Source organism: Sprattus sprattus, assembly GCF_963457725.1.
Source record: "Sprattus sprattus genome assembly, chromosome: 9".
NCBI classification, from domain to species: Eukaryota; Metazoa; Chordata; class Actinopteri; order Clupeiformes; family Clupeidae; genus Sprattus; species Sprattus sprattus.
The window spans coordinates 3,280,387-3,292,886 of record NC_137928.1 but is presented as its reverse complement, the minus strand read 5'-3'; the positions used below and the strand labels follow the sequence as shown (position 1 = coordinate 3,292,886).

Here is a 12,500-nt window from a genome sequence, read left to right as displayed (position 1 = left end):
TGGACTAAGAACCTTTTCCTTCTGCGTATTGTTTTATTTATTCTAAAATGATTATACGTATCTTTTTTTTGGCCTCCTGCTCATCATCATATATGACTTTTCATCTGCAGTAATCTAAAAAGTTAATAAAGTGCGAGAAGTCAAAGTCTATAGTGTTTATAAGCGGTTTTATACGTCGTGTAACTAACGGAGATGTCAGACTTTACTGAAGTGTTGGTGGTGTTGGAAAGAGTAGAAATCTCTGTGAGTGCACCACCACAACACTGGGTGGCGCTGTGTGCAATACCCTCCCTGTGACTTGGGAAATATGGGAAATATAATTCCATATAAGAATCAGAGGAAGTGTGGTATAAATAGAAGGGAAACATCTCAGCGTGTCTGAGAATAGAAGAAGCTTTAGTATCTGTCCTAGACGGAGCCACAGAGACCAAAACAGCCAGAGTCAAACAAAGAGTTGACAAGATTAAAAAAAGGACAGGAATGTCTGCAGATGTAGCAGCTGGATGGGGACAAATATGTACATCATTGTTGACGCCAGGGACTAGAAAAGAAAAACGACAGATATTTGGCATGACAAAAATGACATTTTATCACCTCTAGAAAAGGCAATAAAACCTGTTACTGAACACAGTAGAGCTACCAGCCCTGTGGCCCAGCTGCTAGAGTCACTGGTAGCTAGCTGCTAGCAGCACCAGGATCAAGGGTGCCATTCTCAGGGAACTCGCAGGGACGTGCTGAGATATATAACCATGCTGTAACATTTGGCAAAGAAACGTGACGTTACTTGGGGGCCATGTGACGGCACTGCATGCGTTGCATTAAAGAGGGGTGGTCTCTGCATGCATTACAGTGTTGCATTATAGAGGGGTCGTCTCTGCATGCATTACAGTGTTGCATTGTAGAGGGGTCGTCTCTGCATGAGGTACAGTGTTGCATTATAGAGGGGTGGTCTCTACATGAGGTACAGGGTTGCATTATAGAGGGGTGGTCTCTACATGAGGTACAGCGTTGCATTATAGAGGGGTGGTCTCTACATGAGGTACAGGGTTGCATTATAGAGGGGTGGTCTCTACATGAGGTACAGGGTTGCATTATAGAGGGGTGGTCTCTACATGAGGTACAGGGTTGCATTATAGAGGGGTGGTCTCTGCATGCATTACAGGGTTGCATTATAGAGGGGTCGTCTCTGCATGAGGTACAGTGTTGCATTATAGAGGGGTGGTCTCTACATGAGGTACAGGGTTGCATTATAGAGGGGTGGTCTCTACATGAGGTACAGCGTTGCATTATAGAGGGGTGGTCTCTACATGAGGTACAGGGTTGCATTACAGAGGGGTGGTCTCTACATGAGGTACAGGGTTGCATTACAGAGGGGTGGTCTCTACATGAGGTACAGGGTTGCATTATAGAGGGGTGGTCTCTACATGAGGTACAGCGTTGCATTATAGAGGGGTGGTCTCTACATGAGGTACAGCGTTGCATTATAGAGGGGTGGTCTCTACATGAGGTACAGCGTTGCATTATAGAGGGGTGGTCTCTACATGAGGTACAGCGTTGCATTATAGAGGGGTGGTCTCTGCATGAGGTACAGCGTTGCATTATAGAGGGGTGGTCTCTACATGAGGTACAGCGTTGCATTATAGAGGGGTGGTCTCTACATGAGGTACAGCGTTGCATTATAGAGGGGTGGTCTCTGCATGCATTACAGGGTTGCATTATAGAGGGGTGGTCTCTGCATGCATTACAGGGTTGCATTATAGAGGGGTTGTCTCTACATGAGGTACAGTGTTGCATTATAGAGGGGTGGTCTCTACATGAGGTACAGGGTTGCATTATAGAGGGGTTGTCTCTACATGAGGTACAGTGTTGCATTATAGAGGGGTGGTCTCTGCATGCATTAGTGTTGCATTATAGAGGGGTCACCTCTGCATGCGGTACAGTGTTGCATTATAGAGGGGTGGTCTCTGCGTTCGGTACAGTGTTGCATTATAGAGGGGTCACCTCTGCATGCGGTACAGTGTTGCGTTATAGTTACAGTCTCTGCATGTAATGGCAAGGGTGAGCAGAAGGTTGCAATGCGTCAGCAACACTGGAATGTGGATGATGAGGAGGCGGGGGTGGGGGGTGGGGGGGGGGGGGGTTAAGTACACGAGTGATAAGGAAGTAAGGCGGGTTTTGGACCGGGAGGGGGCGAGCCCCGGGTGAGAGGACAAGTGGGGTGCGTGGGAAGAGGTGGCGAGGACATGAGAGGGGCCTCTGGGGGAGTGTGTGTGTGTGTGTGTGTGTGTGTGTGTGTGTGTGTGTGTGTGTGTGTGTGTGTGAGAGGAGGCACTTTGTCATGGAGGAGAAAGTCTGAGAGATGGCGGCTCTTATCTTAATGGGTACAGGAGAGCCCCTCTAAAAGGCCTGATACTCACACACACACACACACACACACACACACACACACCACGGCTCCACACACACACACACACACACACACACACACACCACGGCTCCACTCACACACACACACACACACACACACACACACACACACACACACACACACACCACGGCTCCACTCACACACACACACACACACACACACACACACACACACACACACCACGGCTCCACTCACACCCTCTGACAGGAGCCTGGAGACAGCGCTCCGACTCAGTGGGCAGACTGTGCGTCAGCGGACCTGGCCCACGTCTACGCCAGATCGGGGCCAGATCAGGGCCAGACTAGGGCCAGATCCATGTCTTATCAGGATCATGTTAAACAGGATCATGTCTGTGTTGTACCAGTTTCTTACCTGTGTACCATCTGCGATAAGGGTCACATCTGTGCTGGATCGTGATCATAGCCGTGCTCCATCAGGCTCAGGGCCAGATCACAGATCCCATATCACATCTCTCTCTCTCTCTCTCTCTCTCTCTCTCTCTCCTGTCAGCATGAATAGCTGCCTACACATTAGCAGAGCGTTACTAACTGCCTACACGTTAGCAGTGTGTTACTCACTGCCTACACGTTAGCAGAGTGTTACTCGCTGCCTACACGTTAGCAGAGTGTTACTCGCTGCCTACACGTTAGCAGAGTGTTACTCGCTGCCTACACGTTAGCAGAGTGTTACTCGCTGCCTACACGTTAGCAGAGCGTTACTCGCTGCCTACACGTTAGCAGAGTGTTACTCACTGCCTACACGTTAGAAGAGTGTTACTCACTGCCTACACGTTAGAATAGTGTTACTCACTGCCTACACGTTACACAGCAGAGTGTTACTCACTGCCTACACGTTAGCAGAGTGTTACTCGCTGCCTACACGTTAGAAGAGTGTTACTCGCTGCCTACACGTTAGAAGAGTGTTACTCGCTGCCTACACGTTAGCAGTGTGTGACTACCTCCGCCTCCATGCTGGCATAGTCTACATCAGCACTGACATTACTGACATTACTGACATTAGCTCACTGATCTATTAGTGTTCAGGCTTCCTCTTACTTCTGTCTCTCCTGACTCGTGTTCAGTCAGGAACAACATACACATATGAGCAAAACACTGAATGCTAACGTGGGACCAGGTGCCAGGCGTGACAACACTTAACACTAAACACTAAACACCAGGTGTGACAACACTGAAAACTAAACACTAAACACCAGGTGTGACAACACTGAAAACTAAACACTAAACACCAGGTGTGACAACACTGAAAACTGAAAACTAAACACCAGGTGTGACAACACTAAACACTAAACACTAAACACTAAAGTGGACCCAGAGCCAGGTGTGTACATGTGAGTCATGCATGCAGAATAACAAACAAAAATACTTTGATGTATCAAATCACTGGGAGATATACATATTCATCTACGTCTTCTATACAATGTACCCGTATGTCTGTGTGAATTCATGTGTCTAAGGTAAATACAGTTAATAAAGTTACTCTGCAAATACGGAATCAGTGCTGCGGTTTGCAATACTAAAAATGCCTGTGTTAAAGCAGCTTTGCGTCTTTGCTAAGTAAGGATGCACCTTATAAAGATATGTTATGAGTATTAGTAGCAGTAAAAAAACAGAAGCAAGTTGAAATTAGTGTTGTCTTTGTAGAGGAAGATTTAATATCAGTCACGTTTTGCAGTCTGACTGTGCAGGAAGTATAGAGGGTGAAATACCTCTGTTCATCTCCTGAACTGAATTATTGCCCTTTTAAATGATGCTGTGCAATGCCAATTTATAATAATTGTTCAAATATTAATGTCACGGCTTTATGTGTTATACGGAAGCGTTCAATTGAGTGTGTTATTAAAATGTTGAGTGAGACGACGTAGCAGCGCCTGCAGTGCTGAGTGTGTGTGTGTGAGTGTGTGTGTGTGTGTGGCCAGAGAGGAAGAGGGAGAGCTGGAGGAAGGTGGGTGGTGGAGGAGGAGGTGGAGGAGGAGGAGGAGGAGGAGGAGGAGGTGGTGGCGCGTCTCCTCTCCCCTGTAAAAAGTTTATCCCTGAGGCACCATTGCATAAGCTTACATATGGGAAGGCGGGAATGGAAGACGACACTTAAAATGACATTATTATAAAATGCAATACTCCTGCAATGATCCCTTATTGAATTAGGACCCGTGATCCAGGATGAATTTCCCACTTCCCTAATCCATCACGGCCGGAATATTAAAAGATAGGGCTCAACTGGCATTAGGGTCCCACTCACTCTTTACTTTCATTATTTTGAATTAGGCGGCGACTGGGGGAAGCCCTCTTAATGACAATTACAGTGATGCAGTGGCCCGAGCCCCGCTTCTGACACGTCAAATATTAACTCCTCCGTCACAGCTGTCGGAATTAAAATACTCGCCAGACGCAGACGGCCCAAATTAAATTGGCCTTTTATGTTCCGAACACGACTGACCCCCGTGGGGCTGAGGCAGGGATGGCTGCTGCTGCTGCTGCCGCCGCTGCCTCTGCCACTGCTGACAGGAGCCAGACAACGGACTTGGACCAGAGCTGAGGACGATCAGGGCCGCATCAGCGCCAGGTCCGTTTATGTTCGCGGGGTGGACACGACCCCCGTGGGGATCGGGGCAGAGATTGTTGCCGGCCCTGACAAGCCTTGAAGAATGGATTGTGGATTGTGAGACGGATTCTGGAGCAGGTTCCGTTTGTGTTCCCGATACGGCTGACCACCTGTGGGGCCGGAGAAGGGATGGCTACTCATGAGACCGTAGAGGTCAGGGCTGTAAGACACTCTCACATAGATCTGTCCCAGACCTGTCACCACCAGCAGCAATGTGAGGGGGACACAACAGGCCAACATTCCCAACATGGGACACAACAGGCCAACATTCCCAACATGGGACACAACAGGCCAACATTCCCAACGTGGGACACAACAGGCTAGCGTTCCCAACTTGGGACACAACAGGCCAACATTCGCAACGTGGGACACAACAGGCTAACATTCCCAACGTGGGACACAACAGGCCAACATTCCCAACGTGGGACACAACAGGCTAACGTTTCCAATGTGGGACAAAACAGTCCAGATTCGGGACAAATTCAGACCAGATTCCTGATTGTAGAGGGGTCGTCTCTGCATGCATTACAGCGTTGCATTATAAAGGGGTCGTCTCTACATGAGGTACAGTGTTGCATTATAGAGGGGTCGTCTGTGCATGCATTACAGCGTTGCATTATAGAGGGGTCGTCTCTGCATGCATTACAGCGTTGCATTATAAAGGGGTCGTCTCTACATGAGGTACAGTGTTGCATTATAGATGGGTCGTCTCTGCAAGCATTACAGCGTTGCATTATAGAGGGGTGGTCTCTGCATGCATTACAGTGTTGCATTATAGAGGGGTCGTCTCTGCATGCATTACAGTGTTGCATTATAGAGGGGTGGTCTCTACATGAGGTACAGGGTTGCATTATAGAGGGGTGGTCTCTGCATGCATTACAGGGTTGCATTATAGAGGGGTCGTCTCTGCATGAGGTACAGTGTTGCATTATAGAGGGGTCGTCTCTGCATGCGGTACAGTGTTGCATTATAGAGGGGTCGTCTCTGACAGCCTGTGGTTCTTATAAAGCAGAGATGGCATAGAAGTCAGGGTCCTAACACACTCTCCTAGATCTTACACAGATCTGCCACTGTTCACTATTCACTGTTCGCTGTTCGCTGTTCACTGTTCGCTGTTCACTGTTCACTGTTCTCGGTTCGCTGCAATGTGGAGTTTGTAGCCACAGGCCACACACTCTTCTCTCCCACCAGGGTCAGAGGTGACCTGAGATGAGTTTCATAGACGCCTCGTTACGCGCAAGAGCTTGGTTCAAAATGAGAGTAGACACTTCTCAGACCTCACCTCTCTCAACATCAACATGAGGGATACATTCTTAAAAGCGTTGTGCTACAACCATGTGTCAACCATGAGACAACGTGTCCATGATAATCTCTGTATCATTTAGCTGTTAATCGCAGCACTATCTCTGTATCATTTAGCTGTTCATCGCAGCACTATCTCTGTATCATTTAGCTGTTCATCGCAGCACTATCTCTGTATCATTTAGCTGTTCATAGCAGCACTATCTCTGTATCATTTAGCTGTTCATCGCAGCACTATCTCTGTATCATTTAGCTGTTCATCGCAGCACTATCTCTGTATCATTTAGCTGTTCATCGCAGCACTATCTCTGTATCATTTAGCTGTTCATAGCAGCACTATCTCTGTATCATTTAGCTGTTCATCGCAGCACTATCTCTGTATCATTTAGCTGTTCATAGCAGCACTATCTCTGTATCATTTAGCTGTTCATCGCAGCACTATCTCTGTATCATTTAGCTGTTCATCGCAGCACTATCTCTGTATCATTTAGCTGTTCATCGCAGCACTATCTCTGTATCATTTAGCTGTTCATCGCAGCACTATCTCTGTATCATTTAGCTGTTCATCGCAGCACTATCTCTGTATCATTTAGCTGTTCATCGCAGCACTATCTCTGTATCATTTAGCTGTTCATCGCAGCACTATCTCTGTATCATTTAGCTGTTCATCGCAGCACTATCTCTGTATCATTTAGCTGTTCATCGCAGCACTATCTCTGTATCATTTAGCTGTTCATCGCAGCACTACGCTGGTGTGAAGCGCACCCCAAGCCAGAGAGAGAGAGGTTATGTGATGTGCATACCGTAGCTCATTCTTCTTTCCGCCTGGCGGTAAACTCCAGAGACTTCCTCGGCTGCTTGTTCGGTTCTGTTTTCCTTCCTTCAAACGGGTGTTTTTAATTGGAGGAAGGGGATTTCGGTGAAAGTGGTCTTCTGTGGCGTGTCTGCCGCTAATGTGCTGGAGTGAGTGATTAGAGACGCCGAGTAATTAACGAAAAACGAAAAAAAATAACGAGCCTTGGTAGAATTAACACAGCTCGTAAGTCAATAGCAATTCACACAACGCGTTGGCCGACTCTGAGGGGCTTCCCGTTCGAGGGGTAACCGACTCTGCAAGTCCGCCTCAGCTTAACACATCATCATATTTATGGTCTGCTTGACGGAGGGCAGCAGGGCAGAGCAGTGTGGTGAGAGAGCTGGTCCTGGCTCAGTTGCGGAGCGCTCAATCCTGAACCCAGGCCTCCGCTCCATGGCCTGTTTCGCTTTTCCATTTTTGCCCTTTTCTTTGATCTGAGAGTTTTGCATTATTTATGCCAACCTCTGCCCCGGCCCTCTGCACTCCGGTGGGTCAGGGAGGCACAGGCTGCCGACCTGTTGGATGATCCCGTGCTTTAAACAAATGATAAACTCGCTCAGAGATAAAAACACGCCATGGCGGAGCGGAGATTATGCTGTAATCACTGCTTAATAGGCAGCAGGGCTGCTACATTTACACAAGTCTTCCAAAAAATAGAGAGCAAATAACGAGAAATAAAAAATATAAACTTTTTTGTGTGTTGGTGTTGGGTTTATGTTGGCGAAGGCTACCTCAGCTGCTGAATTAGAGACTTGACGTGCACGTTTCCGTGCCAACCCGCCTGTTTGCTCTGACTTAGAGGTCAAGCCGACGGCGTTCTGATCGAGAAAAAAGCGGGAGTGTTGTTGTTGTTGTTGTTGTTGTGTGTTTTTTTGTTGTTGCTGCTGTTGTTGTGTTTCTCCCTCTTCTCTCCACCACTGCCTGCGTCCCCACAAGCGCTTTCGTTTTCTGCCGTTCGCGCGGAGGACCCCTGAGTACACACGCTCCATTTGAGCTCTTTAGAAACAATCGATTTAAGAGAAAGAGAGAGAGAGAGAGAGAGAGAATGCGAGAGGAGGAAGGAGGAGGAGGAGGAGGAGGAAAGCGAAACAGACACAGAGGCACATCTGTGACCTCTGAGTCTGTGAATGTAACACTTTCAAACCGTGAATATTTTCGCAAATAATAAGAGGCCCCAGGACATGTCACCTCTCCTCCTCCAAAATAAACAGCGCGGATAAACAAATGAAAAGCGATAATAAAGAAACGCTAAAATGCCAAGACATGCTAACCCTTATCATTTGGTCAAATGAGTTCTGTCTCAATTTAAACGGTTCTGATCCAGAAGATTGAGACTTTCACTGAATCTACGTACTACTCCTTACTGTACGGAAAATCAACAATACCCTCACCTCTCTCTGAGAAGGCATCACAAAGAAGAATACATAAGTGTCTTGGCCGCTACCGTGCTTTGCTAATATAACACTCAACAATCCTTTTTAGTTTTCTGCTGGTCCCCTGATGAGTTCATCTGGGGGCTCTTGTACATCCTCGGGAGTTTTCCATCGTGCCGAAACTGTGCCAACGCTCCCAGGCAGCTTCGCCTCTCCTCTCCTCGCCCGTCCTCTCCTCCCTGGTTCTCATTTATCGGATTCGCTTTGGGTAAGTATGTGGGAACGCGATCAATAACGGCCGATGATTATTCATACGCTTTAATTGGCATTTTCACAAGTTTTATAAATGCGTTATTGTCCGGGCCCACTCATTATCGGCAGCCCTCTGTAGTCTGCGTTCACCATCTCCCCCGCTGATCAAATTATTATTGACCTCGGAAACGAAAACAAGAGATAAAGTCTCCGCGTGCCTCCACCTCTGGTGAAAGATGTGGGATTTGATAGCTTTAATAGTTTTCATGAATTCTGCCTGGGGTGTGTGTGTGTGTGTGTGTGTGTGTGTGTGTGAGTGTGGGGGGGGGGGGGGGGAGGGGGTATAGTGAAGGCTCTAATGACCAGGGGGTGGGGGGGGTTGATGGGGGGTGGGATGGCATGGGGGGGCTGGGGTAGGTCATTACTTCACCCGGGGCTATGTGGGGATCATTGAGACATCCTTAAACTGCAGCATCTGTCAGTGTTCCACAGTTAAATAAGCCTTGTGAGCAACTATTAGCCCTGTCCGCTGCACACACACACACACACACACACACACACACACACACACACACACACACACACAAACACCATTAATCAGCGGGTGGGGAGTGCCAATACGTCGGAGCGGACGCCATCAAAGAATCGTTAATGTGAGGAGCACTTCAATGGAGATCTGTGATGTGGGAGCATCACTCAGGGTTCAGCTCCGCACTCCGCTTATTTCATCTCGATCGGCTAATTCTGTCTGAAAAGAGAGCAAAGAGATGTTTGTGTCAGGAGGCCTGATGAGAGATCGCAGAGGAAGTTTGGAGTTATAGGATGTGTTGGGACAGGGAGTTTGACAGGTGGGTTGTTGAATGTGAGTGTGTGTGTGTCTGTGTGTGTGTACGCGCATGTGTGTGTGTGTTCTCAGCTTTTTGGCTTTACAGTTTCAGACTTCATCTAAGCACATTGATACAGAGAGAGTATGTCTGTGTGAGAGAGATGGAGTCTCTGTGTGTGTGTGTGTGTGTGTGTGTGTGAGTCTGTGTGTGTATGTGTGTGTGTGTGTGTGTGTGTGTGTGTGTGTGTGTGTGTGTGTGTGTGTGTGTGTGAGTCTGTGTGTGTATGTGTGTGTGTGTGTGTGTGTGTGTGTGTGTGTGTGTGTGTGTGTGTGTGTGTGTGTGTCCAGACAGCCTCCCCTGGAGCTCTGAGGGCTCGTCAGACCATCCCACCGACAGCGGTTTTCAAAATGACAAAATCCATCTTGGCGTATTGATCAGTTATTCTTCCATCTCTGGATGGCCACCTCCTCCCTCACTCCTCCCACCTAAACCCAGCCTGCTGCCTATTGATCCCGCGCTGTGATTGGTCGAGCTGTAATTTGAGACAGACATTGACGAATGGCACCGGACATTTTTTTCCTTTAGCGCCCCCCTCCCTCCACTCTTCCTCTCGTCCCAGGGTGATGAAGTCATAAGGCGAGTGACAGTGCCAGACTGGGCCCCATTGGAAAGGCAGTAACCTTTAAAGCCAATAGAGGATGTCTGTTCCTGCACTCCACACCTTGTTCTGGTGATGGTGGTGCCCCCTGGGCCATTTGCTAGATAGCCCTCATAAAACCTCTCTCCCACTCTTCCTCTCTCTCTCCGTCTCTCTCTTTCTCTGTCTCTCCTTCTCCCACTCTTCCTCTCTCTCTCCGTCTCTCTCTTTCTCTGTCTCTCCTTCTCCCTCTCTCTCTCTCTCTCTGTCTCTCTCTCTCTGTCTCTCCTTCTCCCTCTCTCTCTCTCTCTGTCTCTCTCTCTCTCTGTCTCTCTTCCTCTCTCTCTCTCCCACTCTTCCTCTCTCTCTCTATCTCTCTCTCCCTCCCTCCCTCTCTCTCTCTCTGTCTCTCTCTCCCTCTCTCTCTCTCTCCCTCCCTCCCTCTCTCCCTCTCTCTCTCTCTCTCGCTGTCTCTCTCTCTCTGTCTCTCCTTCTCCCTCTCTCTCTCTCTCTCTGTCTCTCTCTCTCTGTCTCTCCTTCTCCCTCTCTCTCTCCCTCTCTCTGTCCCTCTCTCTCTCTCACTCTGTGGTGGCGGCGGCGGCGGCGGCATGGAAACGTTGCACTCGGCGGTCCGCTGACTCACCAGACTTCCGTGGCAGAGCTCTCTGGCAGAGGCGGTGTTTATTAAAGTCATATTTAGAAGAATAAAAAGAGCCACAGATGATGACAAATGAGGCTCCAGCCTCCGTCCTGGGTACTTATGGAGTGATATGGCCTCATAAACTCATCTTCAACTCAGTGAACTCTAATGCAGTGAATGCAGTGACCCCGCCACACTACCCCTGGCTCTAATGCAGTGACCCCGCCACACTACCCCTGGCTCTAATGCAGTGAATGCAGTGACCCCACCACACTACCCCTGGCTCTAATGCAGTGACCCCACCACACTACCCCTGGCTCTAATGCAGTGACCCCGCCACACTACCCCTGGCTCTAATGCAGTGACCCCACCACACTACCCCTGGCTCTAATGCAGTGACCCCACCACACTACCCCTGGCTCTAATGCAGTGACCCCACCACACTACCCCTGGCTCTAATGCAGTGAATGCAGTGACCCCGCCACACTACCCCTGGCTCTAATGCAGTGACCCCGCCACACTACCCCTGGCTCTGATGCAGTGAATGCAGTGACCCCACCACACTACCCCTGGCTCTGATGCAGTGAATGCAGTGACCCCACCACACTACCCCTGGCTCTGATGCAGTGAATGCAGTGACCCCACCACACTACCCCTGGCTCTGATGCAGTGAATGCAGTGACCCCACCACACTACCCCTGGCTCTAATGCAGTGACCCCACCACACTACCCCTGGCTCTAATGCAGTGACCCCGCCACACTACCCCTGGCTCTAATGCAGTGACCCCACCACACTACCCCTGGCTCTGATGCAGTGACCCCACCACACTACCCCTGGCTCTAATGCAGTGAATGCAGTGACCCCACCACACTACCCCTGGCTCTAATGCAGTGACCCCACCACACTACCCCTGGCTCTAATGCAGTGAATGCAGTGACCCCACCACACTACCCCTGGCTCTAATGCAGTGACCCCACCACACTACCCCTGGCTCTAATGCAGTGACCCCGCCACACTACCCCTGGCTCTAATGCAGTGACCCCACCACACTACCCCTGGCTCTAATGCAGTGACCCCACCACACTACCCCTGGCTCTAATGCAGTGAATGCAGTGACCCCACCACACTACCCCTGGCTCTAATGCAGTGACCCAGCCACACTACCCCTGGCTGTAATGCAGTGAATGCAGTGACCCCACCACACTACCCCTGGCTCTAATGCAGTGAATGCAGTGACCCCGCCACACTACCCCTGGCTCTAATGCAGTGAATGCAGTGACCCTGCCACACTACCCCTGGCTCTAATGCAGTGACCCTGCCACACTACCCCTGGCTCTAATGCAGTGACCCAGCCACACTACCCCTGGCTCTAATGCAGTGAATGCAGTGACCCCGCCACACTACCCCTGGCTCTAATGCAGTGAATGCAGTGACCCAGCCACACTACCCCTGGCTAAAATGCAGTGAATGCAGTGACCCCACCACACTACCCCTGGCTCTAAGGACTGGTCATGAGTTGGCATGAAACAAAAGGTACTCTTACTGTACACAAGCATTATCTGAAA

General features: G+C 49.3%; 1 protein-coding gene across 1 annotated transcript in view; it reads left to right on the top strand.

The window, feature by feature from the left end:
• Nucleotides 1-9,652: 9,652 nt before the first annotated feature.
• Nucleotides 9,653-12,500, top strand: part of LOC308369982 (uncharacterized protein) — a gene marked incomplete at both ends in the record, with an annotated part of 39,479 nt that continues 36,631 nt past the window's right edge. Inside the window, one exon of the mRNA XM_080844541.1 lies at nt 9,653-9,678. Coding sequence (XP_080700667.1) covers nt 9,653-9,678 — 26 coding nt within the window. The remainder of the gene's footprint in view (nt 9,679-12,500) is intronic.